The 24,747-nt window shown below is 35.7% G+C and overlaps 1 protein-coding gene across 3 annotated transcripts in view; it reads left to right on the top strand.

The window, feature by feature from the left end:
- The window catches only part of ACBD6 (acyl-CoA binding domain containing 6), a 195,410-nt gene that overhangs the window by 46,748 nt on the left and 123,915 nt on the right, over positions 1–24,747 (top strand). For all 3 annotated transcript variants that reach the window (XM_008572944.1, XM_008572945.1, XM_008572943.1), the window contains one exon: positions 22,814–22,896. In XM_008572944.1, coding sequence (XP_008571166.1) covers positions 22,814–22,896 — 83 coding nt within the window. The remainder of the gene's footprint in view (positions 1–22,813; positions 22,897–24,747) is intronic.

Genomic DNA, 24,747 nt, shown 5'->3' with positions numbered 1-24,747 from the left:
TCCTTCCTTCCTTCCTTCCTTTCCTCCCTCCCTCCCTCCCTTTCATCCATCCTTCCATTCATTATTTTTTTTAGCTCCCACTTATGAGTGAGAACATGTGGTATTTCTCTTTCTGTACCTGGCTTGTTTTACTTGACATAATTTTCTCCAAGCTCATCTAGGCTGCTGTGAATGTCAGAATGAATTTTTTATGGCTCAGTGGTATTCTGTTGTGTATATATATATCATTTTCTTTTCCCAGTTGTCTGCTGATGGACATTTATGTGAATTTTTTGTGGCTGAATGGTATTCCTTTGTGTATATATATGTGTGTGTGTATGTATGTGTGTGTGTGTGTGTGTGTGTGTGTGTGTGTGTGTGTGTGTGTATAATTTTCTTTATCCAATCATTTGCTGATGGACATTTAGGTTGGTTCCATATGTTGGCTGTTGTAAACAGTGCTGTGATAAACTTGGGAGTACAGGTATCCCTTTGACATGATGATTTCCATTCCATTGGGTATATAGCCAGTAACAGGATTGCTGGATTGTGTGGTAGTTCTGTATCTGTAGTTGTTTGAGAAACCTCCATACTGTTTTCTCCAGTGGCTGTACTAATTTACAGTTCCACTAACAGTGCAGGAGGGTTCCCTTTTTCCGCATCCTCGTCAGCATTTGTTATTCTCTGTCTTTTTGATAATAGCCAGTCTAACTGGGGTGAAATGATACTTCATTGTATTTTTGATTTGCATTTCCCTGATTATTAGTAATGTTGAACATTTTTTCATATACATGTTCGCTATTTGTAATGTCTTCTTTTTTTTTTTTTTTTGTCTTTTTCCGTGTCCGGCAACGGATCGCAACCCTCAGTGTCGCCCCCGTACTGGACCGGGACCGGCAACGGGATCGCAGCCCTCGGTGTTGCTCCTGCGCCTCGCTCAGCCAGTGAGCGGGAACCGGTCTGTATGTGGGATCCGAAGCCTCGGCGGGAGCGCCACCGCGCTTCCCAAGCGGCGCACTATAGCAGTGTGCCACCAGGCTGGCCCTGTAATGTCTTCTTTTGAGAAATGCCTATTCAGATCCTTTGCCCATTTTTTAATCAGGTTACTTGTTTTTTTACTGTTAAGTTGTTTGAGGTCCTTATATATTCTGGATGTTAACTCTTGTCGATGTATAGTTTGCAAATATCTTCTCTCGTTCCGTAGGTTGTCTTTTCCCTCTATTGATTGTTTCCTTTGCTGTACAGAAGCTTTTGAGTTTGATATAATCCCATTTGTTTTTCTTTTGTTGCTTGTGCTTTTGAGGTCTTACTCATAAAGCCTTTGCCAGTCCTACATCCTGAAGTGTTTCTCCTATGTTTTCTTCTAAGAGTTTTATAGTTCAGGTCTTATATTTAAGTCTTTAATGCATTTTGAGTTGATTTTGGTATATGGCAGGAGGTATGGGTCTAGTTTCATTGTACACATGGGTATCCATTTTTCCCAGTACTATTTTCTGGAAAGACTGTCCTTTCCCCAGTGTATGTTTTTGTTGCATTTGTCAAAGATGAGTTGGCTGTAAGTACATGGGTAGATTTTTAGGTTCTTTATTCTGTCTCATTGGTCCATGTGTCTGTTTTTTATGCCCGTACCATGCTGTTTTGGTTGCTATAGCTTTGTAGTATAATTTGAAGTCAGGTAGTATAATTGCCTCTGGTTTTATTTTTTTTTTTGCTCAGGTTTTTTTTGGCTCTTTGGGGTCTTTTGTTATTCCATATGAATGTTAGGCTTGTTTTACTATTTCTGTGAAGAATGTCATTGGTATTTTGTTTGGGATTGCATTGAATCTGTAGATTGCTTTGAGTAGTATGGACATTTTCACAGTGTTAATTCTTCCAATCCATGAACATTTTTTGGTGTCCTCTATAATTTCTTTCAGTGATGTTTTGTAGTTCTAATTGCAGAGATTTTTAAGTTCCTTGGTTAAATTTATTTGTATTTTATTCTTTTTGCAGCTATTGTAAATGGACTTGCTTTCTTAATTTCTTTTTCTGTTAGTTCGTCATTAGTGTATAAAACACTACTTATTTTTGTGTATTGATTTTGTATCCTGCAACTTTACTGAATTTGTTTATCAGGTCTATGAATTTTTTGGTACAGTTTTAAGGTTTTTCTGTATATTGGAATATGTCATCTGTGAACAGGGACCGTTTGATTTCATCTTTTCCAATTTGGATGCCCTTTATTCCTTTCTTTTGCCTGATTGTTCTGGCTAGTACTTCCCAAACTATGTTGAATAAGAGTGGTGAGAGTGGGCATCCTTGTCTTGTTCCTGTTCTTAGAGGAAGAGCTTTCAGCTTTTCCCTATTCAGTATGATGTTGGTGGTGGGTTTGTCATATATAGCTTTTATTGTGTTGAAATTCTTTCTTTCTGTACCTATATTGTTCAGAGTCTTTAATCATGAAGGGATATTGAATTTTTTTTTTTTTCCTTTTTGTCTTTTTTCGTGACCGGCAACGGATCGCAACCCTCAGTGTTGCGCCCGTACCGGACCGGGACCGGCAACGGGATTGCAACCCTCGGTGTTGCGCCCGCACCTCGCTCAGCCAGTGAGCGGCCGGTCTGTATGTGGGATCCGAACCCTCGGCGGGAGCGCCGCCGCGCTCCCAAGCGGCGCACTGTAGCAGTGCACCACTGGGCCGGCCCCAAGGGATATTGAATTTTGTCAAATGCTTTTTCTGTCTCTGTTGAGATAATTGTATTGTTTTTGTATTTGATTTTGTAGATGTGGTGTATCACATTTATTGATTTGTTTGTATCCATCCTGGGATGAATCTCACCTGATTATGGTATATAATCTTTTTGATGTGCTGTTGTTTTCTGTTTGCTAATATTTTGCTGTGGATTTTTGCATTTATGTTCATCAAGGATATTGGCCTGTAGTTTTCTTTCTTGTTGTGTCTTTGATTTGGTATCAGGGTGATGCTGGCCTCACTGAATGAGTTTGGGAGAATGGCCTCTGTTACACTTTTTTGGAATAGTTTGAAAAGGGTTGGTATTAATTCTTCTTTAAAGGTTGGTAGAATTCAGTAGTGAAGCCATCCAGTTCTGGGCTTTTCTTTGTTGGGAGACTGCTTGATCATTGTTTCAATCTCATTGCTTGTTCTGTTCAGTTCTGTTCAGGTTTTGTATTTCTTCTTGGTTCATTCTCAATTTGTATGTGTCCAGAAATTCATCCATTTACTCCAGATTTTCAAATTGTGGCATGTATTTGTGTTCATTATAGTCTCTAATGATTCTTTGTATTTCTGTGGTATCAGTTGTGATGTCTCCTTTTTCATTTCTGATTTTTATTTGGGTCTTCTCTCTTCTTTTTTAGTTAGTCTAGCTAATGGTTTATCTAATTTGTTTATCTTCTCAAAAAAACATCTTTTTGTTTTGTTGATCTTTTATATTCTTTTGGTCTCCATTTCATCTCATTCTACTCTGATCTTAATCATTTCTGTCTGTCTACAAATTTTGCGATTGGATTGTTCTTGTTTTTCTAGTTTTTTGATGTGTAATGTTAGGTTGAATGTTATTTGAAATCTTCCTATTCTTTTGACGTAAGCATTCATTGCAATAAAATTCCCTCTTAGTACCACTTTTGCAGTATTCCATAGGTTTTGGTACATTGTGCCTGTATTTTCATTTGTTTCAAGGAATTTTTTGATTTCCTGTTGTATTTCTTCTTTGACCCATTGATTGTTCAGGACTATGTTGTTTAATTTCCATGTATTTGTATAGTTTCCAAAGTTTGGTTTGTTGTTAATTTCTAATTTTATTCCATTAGGTCTGAAAAAATACTTTATATGATTTTAGTCTTTTAAATTTATTGAGACTGACTTTGTGGCCTAACATGTGGTCTATCCTGGAGAACGATCCATGTGCTTATGAGAAGAATGTATATTCTATAGTTGGATGAACTCTTTTGTAAATGTCAATTCTATTTTGTCAAAAAAAATGCTGTTTAAGCCAATATTTCTCTGCTAATTTTTTGCCTAAATGATCTGTCCATTGCTGAGGGTGGCATGTTAAAGTCCTTAACTATTATTGTGTTGAAGTCTCTCTTTCCATTTAGATCCAATAACAGTTGTTTTGTGTATCTGGGTGCTCAGATGTTGGGTGCATATATATTTATAATTGTAATATCTTTTTGCTGCATTGATCCTTTTATCCTTATATAATGTCCTTTGTCTCTTCTTGGTTTAAAGTCTATTTTATCTGATGCAAGTATGGCAACTTCTGCTCATTATTGATTTCCATTTGCACAGAATATCTTTTTCCATCCCTTCACTATCGATCTATGTGTGTCTTTATTGGTGAAGTGAGTTTCTTGCAGGCAGCATATAGTTGGGTCTAGTTTTTTAATCCATTCAACCACTCTACATCTTTTTTTTTTTTTTTGTCTTTTTTTCGTGTCCGGCAACAGATCACAACCCTCAGTGTCGCGCCCGTACCGGACCGGCAACAGGATCGCAAACCTCGGTGCTGCGCCCGAACCTCGCTCAGCCAGTGAGCGGGAACCGGTCTGTATGTGGGATCCGAACCCTCAGCGGGAGCGCCACCGCACTCCCAAGTGGCACACTGTAGCAGTGCGCCACTGGGCCGGCCCCTTTATTAAATTTTTAATGGTTGTTTTATATTACTTTTGTTACTTTCTTTCTCTTTTACTGTTTGTCTTTGCTGCTTGGTGGTTTTTTTTGTAGTGATAAGACATTTTCTTTCTCATTCTGTTTTATGTGTTCTAGCAGTGGTTTTCATTTCTTTCTTGCGTATTTATGGTGATATGTATATCACTTTTTTGATTCCAGATGTAGGACTCCCTTGAGGATTTGTTGAAGGGCAGGTCTTGTGGTGGTGAATTCCCACAGTTTTTATTTGTCTGGAAAAGGTACTATTTCTCCTTCATTTCTAAAGGAAAGCTTGGCTGGATATAGTATTCTTGGTTGGCAGCTTTTTTCTTTTAGTTCTTTTACTATATCATCCCACTCTCTCCTAGCCTATAGGGTTTCTCTTGAGAAGTCTGCTGTTAGCCTGACAGGGATTCCCATATAGGTGATTTGATGGTTTTCTCTTGCTGTTTTTAGAATTCTCTTTGTCTTTGACTTTTGACTAGAATAATATAATAATAATATATTATATACTATTGTCAATATAAAAGTACATAATATAATTAGTATATAATTATTAATACATAATATAATAATATGTCTTGGGGAGGTCCTTTTTGTTTTTGATTTTTAATTTAATTTTTAAAAATTTTATTACACAATGTAAACATTTTTTGTGGCTCTTTACCAATTTTTCCCTAATTCCCCCTACCGCTCCCCCTTTCCCACTTCTGGTGGCCTTAGTTTTGTTTTCTCCTTTTGAAAGTTCAACAAATTATTGTGACTGTTGTATCTTTCTTTCTTTCTTTTTTTGTTTCTGTTTTGTTTTGTTTCAGCTCCCACTTATGAGTGAGGACATTTGGTATTTCTCTTTCTGTACCTGTCTTATTTTACGTAACATAATTTTCCCTAAGTTCATCTATGTTGCTGTAAATGGCTGAATTTCATTCCTTTTTATGGCAGAGTAGTATTCCATTGTGTATAAATACTGCATTTTCCTTATCCAGGCATCTGTCAACAGACATTTACGTTGGTTCCAACTCTTAGCTATTGTAAATAGAGCTGCAATAAACATGGGAGTGCAGGTGTTCCTTTGACATGATAATTTGAATTCCTTTGGGTATACACTCAGCAGCAACATGGCTGGTTCACATGGCAGTTCTATCTGTAGTTGTTTGAGGAATCTTCCATACTGTTTTTGATAATGGCTGCACTAATTTACAGTCTCACCAACAGTGTAGGAGGCTTCCCCTTTTAGGGAGGTCCTCTTAGGTGAATCTGTTTGGAGATCTTTGAGTTTCTTGGATCTGTGAGGCCATATCTCTCCCAGTACTTGGGTAATTTTCTGCTATTATTTCATTAAATAGGCTTTCAATGGCTTTTCTTTTTATTCCCTTTCTGGTACACCCATAATACAGATGTTTGTACACTTAAGGTGTCAGAAAGATCTCATAGCCTTTCTTTATTTTCTAAAATTCTTTTTTATTTTTTCTGGTCCAACTGTGTTAATTCAAAAAGCTTATCTTGTAATTCAGAAATTCTTTCTCCTGCTTATTCTAGCCTGCTGCTTATGCTCTTATTAGTATTTTTTTTTAATTTTGTTGAGTGAATTCATCAGTTGTAGAGTCTTTGCTTGGTTCTTTTTTATTGTTTTTATCTCTTCGTTGAATTTCTCATACATGTCCTGGATCATATTTTTTTTAACTTCATTGTGATTTTTATCTGTTTTTACATCCTCATCCTCATGTAGATTTTCCTTAATATTGTCATTTGGGATACCTCTTCAGGTGATTCACCAGTTTCCTGTGTTTGGGGTCAGGTTTTGGAGAATTGTAGTCGTCTTTTCAAGGTGTCATGTTTCTCTGTTTTTTCATGCTTTTCGTATCTCTGTGTTGATGTCTGGGCACCTGGTGGTGTAGTCACTTCTTTTAAATGTTTGAGTGGTTTTTGAGGTTAGCAACTCTTACCTGCAGAAGTTTTATATTGATAGTTGAGTTGGGCTTCATAGGTTTGGTTCTGGGTAGGTGTGGTAGTAAGTGCCAGCTCGCTCCCTGTACCTTCTCCACTGGTACGGGTAGGCCGCTGTGTCAGACCAGACACTGGGCTCTCAGGGAAAGATGGTGTGGATCTAGGTGACTTGCATATCACTGCATGCTGTCTGCTAATGTTGGCTGGTTTGCTGCATCAGGCAGACTTCTGAGCTCCCAGAGTAGGAGGGTGTGGATTCAGGCAACCAGCACAAAGGACTGGTGCAGCCTCTGGTCACTGTCTGCTGGAGTAGGTGCTGGGTGTTGATTCAAGCGGGGCTCTGAGCTTCAGGGTGAAGGAGGGCATGGATCCAGATGACAGGTGTGTTCCCCCAAACCCCGCTCTCCACTGGCAGAGGCAGTTCTCCTATGTCAAGCAGGTCTCTGAGATCCAGGGGGGATTGAGGGTGTGTATCCAGGAAGCTGGTGCACTCCCTCCCCTTCACCCCCATGCTTTCTGCTGGGGTGAGTGGGACTGCTGGGTCAGTGTGACTCTGAGGTCTTCCAGTTCCTATTCCAAAATGGCAACAGCTGGGGACAGCCTGGGACCAAGGAAGGAGGGGATGACTGTATGTAGTTCCCTTCTGGGAAAATACAGTCTTGTGGTCTCTTAGCCATACCACATGCTGGGCTCACTGTCTGAGAGGGCCACGTGATTACCCTGAAGCCAGGTTTAATTCAACCTATATAAGTTTGACTTAATTACCTAAATCTTGCTTATAACAGACACTACTTTTGTTGGTAGGACCATATTAATCAAGTTTTGAGCACTGAATCAAGAAGTGTGACTTGTAGTTCATTAACATGGTGCTCCCTTTTATATGTAAGTGGCTTGTTTCTGCATCTGGTTGATGGAATCTAGATCATGGGCCTGCACATCATAGCTGCATGGGAGTCTGAGTAATGAAGTTTTGAGAATTCTGTTTTGGGAAATTGGGTTTCACAATACAGGTAGCTATTAAATTGTTGAGAGAGTATTTAGAAGACTTTGGTAAGCCACAAATAGCAGATGTTCTCTAAATCTGTATCAATCTCTGTAGCTCTCTTTCATGAAATCATGTACTTTATTAGTTGCACAAGGCAAAAAGTAATGTAAAAGAGAATGGAGTGGAAATACATGTAGTTTAGCAATATTAATCTATTCCTTTCTGTATTCTCATTCATTCATTCCGTCAAAAATCATTCGTGGTTGTTGGAATTCAGGGATGATGGTAGTGGCTGTAGCATAGTTTTTGAATAGTCCTGAATGGTTCCCTAGCAAAATAACTAGGACAGCATAACCGAAAGCTCTTAGGCAATATCTGTAACAAGACTAGTTGATCAGAGAAAATAGGGACAAATTACCAACAGCTACAAGATTTGTGTTGCATTGGCATCTCTGTAGGAGGATGCAGAAGGAAGCAGCCCTGAGAATGGCAGAATCCTAAAACAATCAACCCCCTGAGGGGTTTTTTTTTTTGCACACTTTAATTCAAAGCTAAATATAAGGGGTTCAGAGTAAAGTTCTCTAGAGCTATCTGGGCTCAAACTTTCCCAAATTAACTAACCAGCCAAAGCTCTCTTCCAGTGTAAAGCCTCACACTGAGAGCAATCTGCTGGTAATTTAATCAAAATCAAGTATGACAAAGTCAATAAAGACAAAATGAAAAAGAAAAAACATAAAAGTGGGAGAGGGTACAGGAACCAACCGATCCTGAAAGTATCCCAGGGGCCCAATTTTTAAACACTTCATGAAAATAACAGAGAAGGGAGATATAAATCCAAAAATCTATCCTGACCTATGCTTTTATCTTAAAAATTCAAGAACATTAATTTCAGGTAAAGATGAGCAATAAAGAGTGTACTTGAATCCCATACAAAGCTACTATGATTAAAGGTTATATTTTTTTCTTATACTATCCAGAAGCTGTATTATTGATGAAAATAATGAAAGTGCACTAATATTTTTGTGGTTTTTGGTTGGACTGCTATATGCTTTCCAAAAGAGTTATACCATTTTTAAAGGTAATTAGGGCCATTAACTTATTGGTAGTACTTGTTTCACTACAATTTTACCAGCTTTTGTGATTTTGTTATCCTCATGGAGTTAATTAACAATCCGTTTCTCATTGTTTTAATTTGCATTTTAAAAATTATTAGGGATGTTGAACATGTTCTCGAGTATTGGTATTTCTGTATATGGGTGTGAATCAAACCCTAAACTTCTATGTAACTTCACATATCTAATTGTTGCTTGCTCGTAGATCATGACCCATTTATCCATTGTATCTTAATGTTTTTCTTACATATGAGATCATTTGGATATATTGCTTATAGTAATATAGAAATATTAGCCATTTGTTTTGCTTCCTTAAAATGCAGTTCTTCCTTTTCTGTTTATTTTTGCTACATTATTACAGAAATGCTGTTTAAGTATTTGAATTTGTGGATCTTTTGTTATTTCCTTTGGTGCTTAAAATCTTTAAAAGTTGTAATTTCTGAATAGATATGATAAATACTGTATTCAGGATAATTTTCTAAAAAAAATTTAAATTTCAATCATTATTACATTTCTAGAAAATTAGGCATTATAATCTGAAGGAATTTTCCATGAGATCCATTTTAAAATAGGGTTAGATTGAGTACAAGTATTTTACAAAGATAAGTACCTTTTATATTGTACAGTGGAAGCTGGGCATAGATACAAGTGATAATACCTTAGTTTTAAATCACCCTAGAAGCAAAACAATTGACAAAAGCCAGGAAATTAAGAAGACAAAATTAATATAATATTTATTCTTAAATTCCATTGTGGGGTGGAATTTTTACCATTTTTTGTTTTGTTATAGAGTGAGGACATTTACTTAGTAGACTGTAAGGGAATCATTGGAGTTCTGTTGACTATATTAATTATATGGAAAAATATCCCTCACATATTTTTGTGGTGACAGAATATTTGGTTAAAAAAAGTGTTTTTCAGTTTTTTTATTTTTTAAAAGCCTATTTCTTAGCTAGTGAATGTAATATATATACAAAAAATATTAGGAAAAGCTGAAATTTGGGTAAAGTATCTACTTGCACTTATTAGTTTTCTCTCTTTCCTTTTATTTAAATATTATTTTCCAATACCAATTTAAGTGTTAATGTCCTATTTCTAGAAAATTGACGTCTGTATAAATGTCTTTTTTTAAGGTTTTGGGAGATGCTTTTTAAAATAATGCTGTGTTTTCATAATTTTAAGGGAAACTAAGGTTAAAGACAAATTTGTGGAGTTTTCCTTTCTTGAAAAATTTTATAAATATTACTGTTATGTATAGCAGACAACAATATCTTCATGGTAAGGTTTTTAAAAATGTTCTTAGTGACAGATAGTAGATGAGATGAGATCAATATTCTTACTTTTTACATAGAAATGAATAACCATTCATATTTCAGGGAAGAATACTTGAATATTTTAAAAGGATTATTAGAAAAGCATTCTTTTTTAGGGTTTAGAACTACAGTAGTAGTCCGTTAACTAAATTGTGCATAATTTGTCAGAATAAATTAGCTTCAAAAAAGTTAAAAGGATAATGTTTATCTTAGTTATAAAGTTTTCTCTTTGAACTAATGAAGTACTTCACTTAAATTTTAATTCAAAATATGTCAATGTGTAATAACAGTTTCCAAAGTATCTTGGAGAGGTAGTATGGTTTAGTAGAAAGAGCATCAGAGGATCTTGGCTTGAATCCCAATTGTGTCATTACTGTGTGGCATTGGGCACTTCACCTCTCTTCAGTTTTCTATCTGTAAGATGGAGATATATTTAATCAAATCTAAGGCAGATATTTATTCAGTTTTTAACATTTTTGAAATCTGGATATGTCTTAAAATTGATGGTGTATTATATTTAGTTGGCTGTGTTTTTTCTTAGCATTACAGAAAATAATGGTGCTTCTTATAATTGATGTCTTAGGTTAAATGAAATACAGTGATAATGCCAGCTTTATAGGATTGTTTTGAAGTTGGAATTGGATAATATAAGCATATTGAAGGTACCCCTTAAGTACTAGTTTTTTTTTCCTTTTTCTTATGACAGAGATATGTTAGGTGGGATTTTTTTTTTTTTTTTGGATAAGGAGAATCAGAAGTTTAAAGCTATTAGATAAAGACACATGGCTCAATCTTTTAAATTTTCACATCAAGACATCTTTTATTTGTATTACTGAGACACTTTTGCTTTGGAGAAATGGCCATATTTTGGCTAGTAATAATTTTTATTATGTCATCTAACACTTATATAATGACCACTTTGCAGTGCACGCAGTTCTATTTTCATATATTTTTAAAATCATATGAAATAGGTACTATTATTCCCATCTTTACCAATGAAGAAACTGAGGCAAAAGAAGTTGATTAATTTACCCTAAGTCCTACAGGTAGACCTATAAACAAATTAAACAAACCAACAAAGCAAAATCCAAAAAAGGTAGCACAAAACCTCCTCTTTGCATGTTAGCCTGATAATCTTTGGAATAGTTACTTTCTTAGACAGAAAAGAAACTTTTACAGGGTTTTAAATCTTGACCCTGAAGCTGACTAAGGTAGAGTCTCAATCAAGTGATAAAGATTCAGCCAACAACTTATCCTTTCCCCTTTGAGTGAAGGAGCATTTCAGTGTCTCTAATAATATAGTCTGAGGCAATATAAGAATTGGCAAATTTTATCCTATTGGCTGCCAAATTGGAGTCTCTTTCTTTAACTGCTGATGCAACATAATAATAACTTAATGGATTTTGAGTAGAGAGAAATGGAATAAACTTCTAAGCCTCTGGGGGAGACATTTCATCAGATTGGAAATCAAGAGGGTAAAGTAGACAAAGTTTACCCCTTCTGGTAGATGAAGTGGGTGGAAAGGAAAACTAATGTATCTTTGGCAGCTATATTCTGAATTTAATCTGATAATGACAGATTATTTTTCAAATATCATTCTGCCTTAGATATAATCTTTTTGTCCCTCCCCCCAAAAAAGTTGTCATCATCATTCTAATGCGTGTATTTGTGCAGTTGCTTCAGAAAGAGGAAGTAATTTCAGGAAAAAAATGAATATATTTGGAATACACTATAATCAAATTATAGGTCAATTTTCTCCCTAAAGATTTTAATTAAAACTATATTATTCCTTATGCATAAAAGTATTCATCATACCTCTGTTTATGAGTGAAAAAAATGAAAATAACCTAAATATGCAACTGTCAAATAAAGGCTAAGTAAATTATATTTCATTACTGCATAGAATATTATGCAGGCCTTAAAATTAATATTTCTGGTACTTCTGCTCTTCGGCATAGTAGACTAATAGGGACAAGATTTACTCTTTTGCCTAAAACAAGAAGAAAACCAGAGACGTGGCTGAAATTATTGGACGAAGCAGTAATTTTCAGACATTGCAGTACAAGCAATGCAGAATTATGAGAGAAAGGAAACAAATAAGTTGAGCCCTACAGGTGTCTCAGTTTGTTGCCTGGAAGCAATTTCTGGGCTACAATGCAAGGAGGGAGAACTCCAAATTGCCTGGTAGTCTCACTGATATGAGCTAGAATTTGCAGGGCCAAATACCAGAGAGGACGTTCCTGCATACAGAGTTCCAGAGATCTGCAGAGGAGTCCCATTGGCTGAAAACTGATCTGTGAATGTGTAAGAAGAAACTAATGGGCTGGGGAAAGAACACAAGAAAGTAGTAGGCCAAACTATTCCTGGAGCTGACATGGGACTGAGAATATTTTGTTACCTACCAGTCAGAATGCAAAGAAAATGTAATATAGTCAGCCCTCCTTATCTGTGGGTTCTAAATCCATGGATTCAACCAAACTGGGGATTGATAATATTTGGGAAAAAAATTGCATCTGCACTGAATATGTACAGACTATTTTTTATTACTAAGCAATACAATATAACACTATTTACATAGCATTTATATTGTATTAGATATTATAAATAATTTAGGGATAATTTAAAGTATACAGGAGGATGTGAATAGGTTATATGCAAATACTATGACATTTTATATCAGGGACTTGAGCATCTGTGGATTTTGGTATTCTCGGGCAGCCCTGGAACCAATCCCCCACTGATTCTGAGGGACAACTGTATATGTGGCATATAGTAGAGGCCTCAGAAGGGTTTCATTTCAGTAGCAGGGCTAAATTAAGCCCTACATTTAGGGCTGCTCTCTTTCTGTCTTCACAAAGTTTAAAAGTGGGCCTCAAAAGGATCAAACTGATTCCAAGCAACTTAACTCATACCAAAACAAAATCCAACATAAAAATCCAACAATGAAACCCAGCAAACAAGAGTCTAAAATTTACAATGCCTGGCTTATAGTAAAAGTCTTACAAGCTTGTAAAAAAGCAGGAAAATATGACCCAAAAGAATAGCCTGTCAATAAAAGCAGACAAGAAATGATAAAGATGATGAAATACCAGGCAAGGACGTGTAAACACCTATTATAAGTATATAATATGTATTAAAGAAAGTAGAGGAAAACATGAACATAATGAAGAGAAAAATGGCAGATATAAAAAGTTCCAAATGGAACTTCTAGAGATGGAAAAATACAATATCTGAAGTGAAAAATAATATTGGGTACAGTTAAAAGCAGATTAAACATTGCATAAGAAAAGATCAGTGAACTCGAAGATGTAACAAGTGAAACTAATCAAAACGAGGCACAGAGCATAAAAAGGCTTAACAAAAAAATGAGCAGAATTCCAGTGAGTTATGGGAAAGTACCAAGTAATGTAGCATACATATAATTGGAGTCCCAGAAAGAAGAAAAGTAAGAGAGAGAAGACAAAAAGTAATTTTATAAATAATGACTGAAACTTTAAACATTTGATGAAAACTGTAAACCAGAGTTTTTCAACCTTTGTGCCATTGATATTTTGGGCTGGAAAATTCTTTGTTGTGGAGTATTGTCCTGTGCATTGTAGGACATTTAGCAGGAACTCTGGGCAGCAATAGCACCACCTAGTTTTGACAACCAAAAATTGCCCAGACATTGCCAAATAACCTGGGGAGGCGGGGGTAGGGGGGTGTGGGGGACGTGGGGGTTTGGGAGCAAAAAAAATCATCACTAGTTGAGAATCACTGCCATAAATCCATAGATCCGAGAATCTCAGTGAACCCAAAGCAGAAGAAACGTAGTGAGAGCATACCAGTACACATCATAATCAAATTGTTGAAAACCAGTGTGTAGTGGATTGAATTATGTTCCCCCAAAACTCCCTGAAGCTTGAATTATGTCCCCCAGGTTTATGTATTGGAAACTTAGCCCCCACTGTGACTGTTAAGAGGGTAGGAAATCCTATTATGGTAATTGAAAGGTGGAGCCTTAAAGAGGTGATTGGATTGTAGGACCATGCAGTAGTGAGTGGATTAAAAACAGTGATCAAGGGTGTGGTTCTGAGGGCTTTAAAAGAAGAGGAGAGTCTGTTTCTCTCTCTGCTTCCACCATCTTGCAATGTGTGACCCCTGGGTCACTGTTGCCACCACCAGATAGACTTTGGACTTCTCAGCCTCAGAAACTGTAAGCAATAAATTTCATTTTCTTTATAAATCACCCTGTTCGATGTATTTTGTTATAAGCAACACAGAACATACTAATACACAGTGAAAAATAAAATCCTACAAGCAGCCAGACAATAAAACATGATACAGAGGAACAAAGGGAGAACTACAGAAGACTTCTTTCCAGAAGTCTGAGGTCAATAGATTGATATCAAAAGGTAAAGACTATCAACCTATATAATTCTATAACCAATTAAGATAGTTTTCAAAAATGATGGTGAAATTTACTTATAATAATGGGAATTTATGAAAAACCCAGAGGTAACATCACACTCAATGATGAAAGGTTAGAAGCTTTTACTGCTGAGATCAGGGATAAGGCAAGGATGCTTGCTTTCACCTCTGCTGTTCAACATTGTACTGTAAATTCTAGCCAGAGCAATTAGACAAGAAAAAGAAATAAACAGCATCCAAATTGGAAAGGAAGAAGTAAATATCCGTTCTCACAGATGACATTGATCCTGTATATAGAAACTACTAGTTAATAAGCTAATTCAGCAAAGTTGCAACACACAAGGTCAACATGCAAAAATCACTATGTTCCCATTTGGAGCAATGAACACTCCAAAATGGAAACAAAAAGAACAGTTCCATTTACAATAGCATCCAAAAGAATAAAATACCTTGGAGTAATTTTAACCAAGGAGGTGGAAGATTTTACACTGAAAACTATATTGCTGGAAGAAATTTAAAAAGATCTAAACAAAGTCGAGAGTAGTAGAATTGTGGTTACTAGAGGCCAAGAAAGGGAGGGGGAAGGGGATAGTGAGAGGTTGGTTAATGGACACAAAATTAAGCTAGATAGTAAATGTAAGTACTAGTGGCGTACAGTAGTATTAGGCATCTGTAATTAACAGTGATCTATTGTATGTTCTCTAATGGCTGGAAGAGAGGAGCTCCGATGTTCTCATCATAAAGAAATGATAAATTTTTACAGTGGTTAATTTGCTAACTCCCCTGATTTCATCATTCCACATTATATGTATGTATTAAAATATAACTCTGGGGCCGGCCCGGTGGCGCACTGTGCTAGTGCGCCGCTTGGGAAGCGCGGCGGCTCTCCCGCCGAGGGTTCGGATCCCACATACAGACCGGTTCCCGCTCACTGGCTGAGTGAGGCGCGGGGGCAACACCGAGGGTTGCGATCCCGTTGCCGGTCCCAGTCCGGTACGGGGGCAACACTGAGGGTTGCGATCCGTTGCCGGACACGGAAAAAGACAAAAAAAAAAAAAAATATATATATATATATATATAACTCTGTACTCCATAAATATGTACAATCAATATGTTTCAATAAAAAAATAATTCCTTTTAAAAAAAGACATAAATAAATGGAAATACATCCTGTGTTCATGGATTAGAAGATTTAATTTTGTTAAGATGGCAGTACTCCCCAAATCAATCTACAATTAGTGCCATCTCTCAAAATTCCAACCGGCAGTTAGAATTTGGAGAGATTGCACTAATCTGTAGAAATTTTTTTGCAGAAATGGAAAAGCTGATCCTCAAATTCATACAAAATTGCAAAGGGCCCCAAATAGTCAAAACTGTATTGAAAAAAAAACAAAATCGGAAGATTCATACTTTGCAGTTTCGAAACTTACTACAAAGCTACAGTTAACACTGTGGTACTCATATAAGGATAGACATATAGACCAATGAAATAGAATTGAGAGTCCAGAAATAAGCCCTCAAGTTTATGGTCAATTGATTTTCAGCAAGGGTACCAACACCATTCAATGAAAATAATAATATCTTCAACAAATGGTGCTGGAACAACTGGATATCCACATGCAAAAGAATGAATGTGCAGTTCTGTCTGACAACATATAGAAAATTTAACTCAAAATGGATCAACAGCCTAACTAATACTAGTTAAAACTATAAAATTCTTTGAAGAAATGATGGGGGTATATCTTAATAACCTTGGATTTGTTCATGGATTATTAGATATGACAGCAAATGCTTGAGTGACAAAAGAAAAGAGATAAATAAGGCTTTCTCAATATTAAAAACTTGTGTTTCAAAGGACACTAACAAGAAAGTGAAAAGGAATGGGAGGAAATATATGCAAACTGTATATCTGCTAATGGTCTAGTACTCAGAATATATAAGTAACAACAACAAAAAGACAGCCCAACTAATAAGTGGGCAAAGGACTTAAATAGACATTTATCCAAAGAGAATGGTCCATAATTGCATGAAATATTAGTTATTTGAGTGGTGTCTCAAAATGACAGTGAGATACTACTTCACACCTAGTAGGATGACCACAATAAAAAAGATAAAAACAAGTGTTGGTGGGAATGTGGAGAAATTGGAACAATCTTATATTGCTGTTGGGAATATAAAGTGGTGCAGTTGCTGTGGAAAACAATTAAATTGTCCTCAAAAATTTAAAGATAGAATTACCATATGACCCAGCAATTCCACTCCTAGGTATATACCCAAATGAATTGAAAATAGGTACTCAGATATCTGTACACACATGTTCATAATGGCATTATTTCCAGTAGCCAAAAAGTGCAAACAGTCCAAATGTCCATCAACTGACAAATGGTTAAACAAATGTATTGGTATATACATAGAAGGGAATATTACTCAACCATAAAAAAGATTGAAGAACTGATACATGCTGTAATGTAGATGAACCTTGCAAACATTATGCTAAGTGAGAGAAACCAGAAATAAACTATTATACGTTGTATGATTCCATTTATATGAAATATCTATAATGGGTAAATTCACGGAGACAGGAAGCAGATTGGTGGTTGCCAGGTATTAGAGGAGGGAGAAATAGTGAATGACTGCTTAATGGATTTAAGCCTTTCTTTTGGGGTGATGAATGTGTTTATGAACTAGAGGTCATGGTTGCACAACATTGTGATTATTAAATGCCACTCAGTTGTACACTTTAAAGTGGCTAATTTTATGTTATATGAATCTCATGTCAATATAAAAAAAAGTGAGGGTGAGATAAAGACTTTTTTCAGACAAAGAAAAGCAGAGATAATTCCTTGCTTACTGAACTGCACTACAGTAACTGTTAAAAGAAATTCTTTAGGTAAAAGGAAAATTATTATCAGATGGAAATTTGGACTTTCATGAAGGAATGAAGAGTACTGAAGTGCTAAATATATGGGTAAATATACAAGATTTTTTTCATTCTAAAATCTCTTTAAAAGGTAATTAGCTTCTGGTTTCAGCTCCAACATGTAAACAACTTGGAAATCATCACTCCTGTCCTCTACAACAACAACAACAAAAATCTGACCAAACTGAAAATTAAGACTGTTCTAATATTCATCAGATATTTGAGGTATCAGGTCAAACGGCCATCCCTAAATCTGGAGAGACAGGTGAATTATACAGAATCATAGCCAAGATAACAAAAGATGCTTGAGCCATGAACTGATAGGAAGGAACACTTAAATGGCAATTGATGAATTGCTGAAGGCTAAGTGTGGACTCATTCAAGAGTCAAAAACTCCTGCACGATCATAAGAGGGCTCCCCACTTTTATGGGTTTTACTTCCCAGAATCCTATCTTGTTCTTCTGATGAAGATCAGAGAAAAATCTTGTGTTTTGGGCCAGGGGAGGGAGAATACTGTAGTTAACACTACTGAACTGTATACTTAAAAATGGCTAAGATGGCAAATTTTATGTTTTTTAAAACAACAATTAAAATTTTAAAAAAGCTGATCTGAAAAGGCTGTCTACTATATGATTTTAACTATATGACATTCCAGAAAAGGTAAAACTATAGAAACTGTGAAAAGATCAGTGGAGGGAAGGATAAACAGGTAGAGCACAGGGGATTTTTAGGGCAGCAAAACTATTCTGAATGATGCTGTAATGGTTGGATACATATCATTATATATTTGTCAAAACCCATAGAATGTACAATATAAAGAGTAAACCCTAATATAAACTATGGACTTTAATTAATGACATTGTATTAATATTGGCTCATCAATTGTAACAAATGTACCACACTAACGCAAGATGTTAATAATGGGGAATTGGTCAGGGCAGGGAGGGTATACATTTGTGTGTGTATAAAAGAACTCTGCGTTTTCTATTCATTTTTCTGTAAACCTAAAACTCTAAAAAATAAAGGCAGTTAGTTGAATAAAAAAGAAAAAGAACCGTACTCATCCCTTTTCAAAATACCATATAACTCCTAATTAGTAGTACGTATTTTCATAGCAAATAATTGCCAAGCAGACTATAGATATCTCTCCTAAATTATCTACTTCACATTAAGAGTTTCAGTGAGTGATACCAATAGAAACTATGATTGTCTCATGAACAACCTTGTCTTCCTGCCTCTTGTCTTGCCTCCTAAAATATACTTAACACTCTCCATCTTAAATAGAGTAGGTAAAGGACATAAACATATAAGTTCTGTAATATTCTAAGCATACTTCCATTACAGGACCTTTGCACTTGCTCTTTCCTATACCTGGAACAATCTGACCCAGATATCTGCAAGACTCACTACTTCTCTTTGTTTATGTCTTTATTCAAATGACCCTCTCAACGAAGCCCTCCCTGACCATCTTATTTAAAATTGCAACCCTGTTCCCAGGTCTATTTTTTTCCATAGCATCATTACTTTTAATATTGGAAAACTTATGTATTTTTTTTTTCCTTTTTTGTCTTTTTTACTGACTGGTAACGGGATTGCAACCCTCGGTGTCGCGCCCGTACCGGGGACCGGCAACGGGATCGCAACCCTTGGTGTTGCGCTCGCACCACGCTCAGCCAGTGAGCGGGAAACGGTCTCCACATGGGATCCAAACCCTCGGCGGGAGCGCCACCGCGCTCCCAAGCGGCGCACTCTCCAGTGCGCCACCGGGCCGGCCCGGAAAACTTATGTATTTATTATCTGTCTCCCTCAGACATAACCTGATTTTTGTGTGTTGGTTTTGTATCCTGCAGCTTTGCTGAATTATTAATTTATTAATAATTTATTAATTTCTAGCAGTTTTTAGTGGAATATTTAGATTTTCTACATGTAATATTATGATGACTTGAACAGAGATAATTTTACCTCTTCCTTTCCCATTTAGATGCCTTTTATTTCTTTTTCTTGTCAGTTGATCTGGCTAGGATACTACCTTGAATAGAAGTGATGAGTGTGAGTATCCTTGCCGTGTTCCTGATCTTAGAGGGAAACCTTTCCGTTTTTCACCACTGAGTATGATGTGAGCTGTGGCCTTGTAATATATAGCCTTTATTATGTTGAAGTAGTTTCCTTTTATTCCTAGTTTATTGAGTGTTTTTATCATAAAAGGGCATTGACTTTTGTCAAATGTTTTTTTCTGCATCAATTGAAATGATCATGTGGTTTTGTCCTTCATTGTGTTAATGTCATGTATTGCATTGATTGATTTTTGTATGTTGAACCATCCTTGCATTCCGGGAATAAATCTTGCTTGGTCATGGCTTATAATCCTTTTAATGTGCCATTGAATTCAGTTTGCTAGTATTCGGTTGATTTTTTTTTTTTTTTTAAAGATGACCAGTAAGGTGTTGTCAGCACCATGCTCTCCCAAGTGAGCTAACCAGCCATCCCTATGTGGGGATCCAAACCCGTGGCCTTGGTGTTATCAGCACCACACTCTCCCGAGTGAGCCACGGGCTGGCCCTGTATTCAGTTGATTTTTGCATCAATTATTTATGAGGGATATTGGTCTGTAGTTTTCTTTTTTTGTGGTACTTTGTCTAGCTTTGGTATCAGGTTAATGCTGGACTCATAAAATGAATTTAGAAGTGTTCCATCCTTTTTAGTTTTCTGGAAGTTTGGGAAGGATTGGCATTAATTCTTTTTCAAAGGTTTGATAGAATTGTCCAGTGAAGTCATCTTGTCCCAGGCTTTTCTTGAGGGGGGGGTTAATTACTGATTCAATCTTCTTACTGGTTATAGATCTTTCAGATTTTTTATTTCTTTATAATTCAGTCTAGGTATTTATCCATTTTTTCTAGGTTATCCAATTTGTTGGCATATAATTGTTCACAGTTGCTTCTTATGATCCTTTGTATTTCTGTGGCATTAGTTATAATGTCTCCTCTTTCTCTGAGATTACTATTTTATTCTTCTCTCTCTTTTCTTAATTTAGAATAGCTCATTTCTTTTTATCGCTGAATAATATTTTATGTGTGTACCATTTGTTTATCCACTTCCCTATCAAAGGACATGTTGGATTTTAGCCATACTAATAGGTGTGAGCAATTTCTCATCTTTGCTTTAATTAGCATTTCTTTTTAAAAAAAAATTTAATTTTATTTTGTCAATATACAATGTGGCATTTCTAATGACAGAATGTTGAGCATCTTTCATTTGCTTATTTGGCTATCTTTGTATCTTCTTTGGCAAAGTGTCTGCTCAGATCTTTTACTCACTTTTTAATTGGATAATTTCTTTTCTTACTGTTGAATTTTAAGAATTCTTTGAATATTTTGGATACCAGTCCTTTATATGTATTTTGTAAAGATTTTCTCCCAGTCTTTGGCTTGTTATTTCGTTGTCTAAATGGCTCTCAAAGAGCAGAAGTTTTTAGTTTTAATAAAGACCAACTAATCAATTTTTTTGTTTCATGGATCATATTTTTGGTGTTGTATCTAAAATGTCGTTACCAAAAACTAGGTAATCTACATTTCCTCCTGTTACCCTCTAGATGTCAGTTCTTTTTCACGAAGCTGTGCCTGACACTCATACTTAGTTCTGTCTCTATTTCTTTTTCCCTTTGGTATCCAGTTTTCTCATTTTCCATTTTACTATTTATTTAGTAAGCATCTCTTGAGCACCAAGTATGTTTCACCTTTATCCTACCAATAGAACATGTATTTGGCGTATAATTGGATTAAATAAAATAAATTATCTCTTTGATTGTACTTTTTTAAATACAATGAAAAGCATTCTCTATCCCAGAAATTCTTTGCAACATTTGTTCTCTAATAAAAATGGTCCTCAGAGAACAAAGATCTGGCATTTATTTAGTGCTGCTTATTTGCCAACATCATACTAATATACTTTATATATTTTGTTATTTAATCATGTTAATAGTTGTTTATGATATTATAATTTTTTTCTATCATATATTGATAAGTGTCTTGATTTTGAACAGCATGGTTGCTTCAGTTAATGATGATATATTCTTGAAAAATGCTAAGAGAATGAATATTGTGTTCTCACCACAAAATAGCTGTGAGGTAATGCATCTTTAATTAGCTAGATTTAACCATTCTACAATGTATATATACTTCAAAATGTTATGTTTGTTATACATGATAAATACAATTTTATGTCCATTAAAAATAAATTTGAAAAAAGTGGTTTTAAAATTTTAAATATTGGAAGCTTTTCTTGTTTTTTTTTTTTCCCCCCTTTTTGTCTTTTTTCGTGACCGGTAACGGGATCGCAACCCTCGGTGTCATGCCCGCACTGCGCTCAACCAGTGAGCGGACCGGTCTCTATATGGGATCCGAACCCTCGACGGGAGCGCCGCCGCACTCCCAAGCGCCACACTCTACCGAGTGCGCCACTGGGCCGGCCCCACCATTTCTTGAAACCTTAATTCCCCCAGTGTTGTTAGGAATTGATAGAATATGCCGTCTCCAACAACTTTTTCCTTAACCCAGTAGTCGACAGACCAAAATAAACAAACAAAAATGGTAACAACAATAAAACAAAGCCCCTTCCTTAAAGAACAGGAGAAAAAATGTATATGGGAATTACCTGTATTCTTTTGAAGTAAAACTAGTCTTTTTGCAGTCAAATTAGACAATAAAATAATTCAGTTTTAATTCTGAAATCATATCTAGGTTTAGAGTCAGAGTTTTGACTTTTGCAGGGTATCCTGGCCTAAAAAATGTCTTGCAGATGATGTGGGCTTTGGCAGAGGTTGCAGTTAGATCTTTTCAGACAATAACATCCCAATTCATTGCTTCCACATTACATGTTTTAGAAGAACCTTATTTCTAAATTAATGTTGTGGTTTTGACCACAATAAGGGGACCTATTGAACCCTTAGTTTTAGAAAGTGTTTCCATGGCAGTTTTCTTTTCTTTTATTTTAGATCTAAACCTCCTTTCCTCTCTTTTTCTTCTGCCTTCTCTCCTTCCTTCTTTACACCCAAACATTTTCTTTATGGTTGAATTTGAAGTTTTGCTACAGTTTAGTTTATTTCTTATTTGAGAACAGTTTTTTAAATCTAGACATAACTTTCCCGATCACATTCATGTCTGGTATTTATATTTTATACTTAATTTTTTTTTACTTGATCATTTATATTTTCCACATTGAACATCATCTCACAATCAGCTGGGGAATTTGCTTTTAAGTGGCTCCAGAATGCAGTACCGGAATGACCTTAGATTGCCAGTGGGTACCCATTCCACTTCTGTGATGACCTGAGAGTCCTATTACCTTTCTGATACCACCTTAGAATTGTTACTAGGGCTTGAAGAAATGGTTTAGGGTGAAGTCCTTAGTATTTTATAGCAAAGTAATGTTTTGTAACTGGTTTAAATACACACTGCTTTAATCCATATCTTTTTTTCACTCTCCCCAACCCCCTCTAGATACCAGAGAAGAAAGGAAAAGAAGCAAATACTGGTTTTGGTGGCCCAGTTGTTAGTTCTCTATATCATGAAGAAACCATCAGGTAATTTCTCTTTGGATCTTTGATAATAGGAATATACTTGCATATATATATGTAAGTATTTATATGTATGTGTGTATATATGTATATTTTTAATCCTGAAATCTTCAATTTGTGAGCCACTCTTTCTTAGCATGAAACTGATTTGGTGGTATCTCTAGTAGGATAATAAATGGCAGGAAAGAATTTTTTTGGTGTATAATCTTTAAAATCAATGTGTCTGAGCCAGTACCAGATAATAAATGTCTGAATAAGTGATAATAATTACTCATCACTTATAACCAATGTCTGATAATAAGTATATGAATCAATGTCTTTTCCCCACATAAATAGTTCATGGGGCAAGGTTTTGTGTCTCAAATAATCTAAAGCTACGGATTTTTTGTTGTTAATTTTCCTCAAAATACTATTATTTATTTTCAAGATTTTAATTTTCATAATTTATTTACTCTAAAATTCATTTTAATTTAATTTACTCTAAATAAAAAGTCATTTTGGAGTGTAAAATGGTGTAGCCACAATCGAAAACAATGTGAAGTTTCCTCAGAAAATTAAAAGTAGAATTACCATATTATCCAGCTATTCCATTTCTGGGTCTGTATCCAACATAATCGAAAGCAGGATCTCAGAGACATATTAGCACACTCATGTTCATAGCAGCACTATTTACAGTAGTCAAGAGGCGGAAGAAAGTAGAGTGTCCACTGATGGATGAGTAGATAAACAACATGTGTTATATACATACATGTGTTATATACATACATGTGTTATATACATACAGCCTTAAAAAGGAAGGAAATTTTGACACATGCTACAACATGGATGAAACTTGAGGACTGAGTGAAATAAGCAAGTCCCAAAAAGGCAAATATTGTATGATTATACTTATAGGAGGTGTCTAGAGTAGTCAAATTAATAGAAACAGAAAGTAAAATAGTGTTTGCCAGGAGCTGGAGGGAGAGAGAAATGTTAAAAGTTGTTTAATGGGGACAGAGTTTTAGTTTTGCCATATGAAAAAGCTCTAGAGATTGGTTGCAGAACAATATGAATGTAGTTAACATTACTAAACTGTATACTTAGAAACAGTTAAGGTGGTAAATTTTATAGTTTTTTTACCATAATTAAAAAATTTTTTAAAGATCATTTTGTATTAAACAAAACTCTTATATTTTGTGTTATGTACAAAATTTCTTGGATAATCTTTCAGCATCGTAAATCAGAAAATCTATGCTACTTTAAAGAGTAATGTGACACATTCTTCTATTATTGTTGCTTTACAAACTAAAAAAAAGATGTTAATCTCTGATGCTCTTATTCATTTTGTGTAAGAATGTTGCTTCATCCGAATGTTGCTTCACTTATTCATTAACATGAAATAAATAGGCTCTAATTTTCAAAGGGAAAACTAGGTTCATCTAAATTTATTGAAGGGAAATACCTATCTTTATAGAATCAAGAGGAAATTGTACCAAAAATTTATGCTTTACTCTTGCAGAAAAGAGTTTACTGGGGCCGGCCCGGTGGCGCACTGCTACAGTGCGCCGCTTGGGAGCGCGGCGGCGCTCCCGCCGAGGGTTCAGATCCCACATACAGACCAGTTCCCGCTTACTGGCTGAGCGAGGTGCGGGTGCAACACCGAGGGTTGTGATACCGTTGCCGGTCCCGGTCCGGTACAGGCGCGACACTGAGGGTTGCAATCCGTTGCCGGACACGAAAAAAGACAAAAAGGAAAAAAAAAAAAAAAGAAAAGAGTTTACTGACATTATCCACCACATAAAGTAGGGATATGAACTCCCAGGTAGCATTGTAAGAGGAAAGTTACTGGTACCACTATCAATCAGAAACTTGAAATGC

The sequence above is a fragment of the Galeopterus variegatus genome, unplaced genomic scaffold (genome assembly GCF_000696425.1).
Source record: "Galeopterus variegatus unplaced genomic scaffold, G_variegatus-3.0.2 Scaffold850, whole genome shotgun sequence".
Lineage (NCBI taxonomy): Eukaryota > Metazoa > Chordata > Mammalia > Dermoptera > Cynocephalidae > Galeopterus > Galeopterus variegatus.
This window is presented reverse-complemented; position numbering and strand designations above follow the sequence as displayed.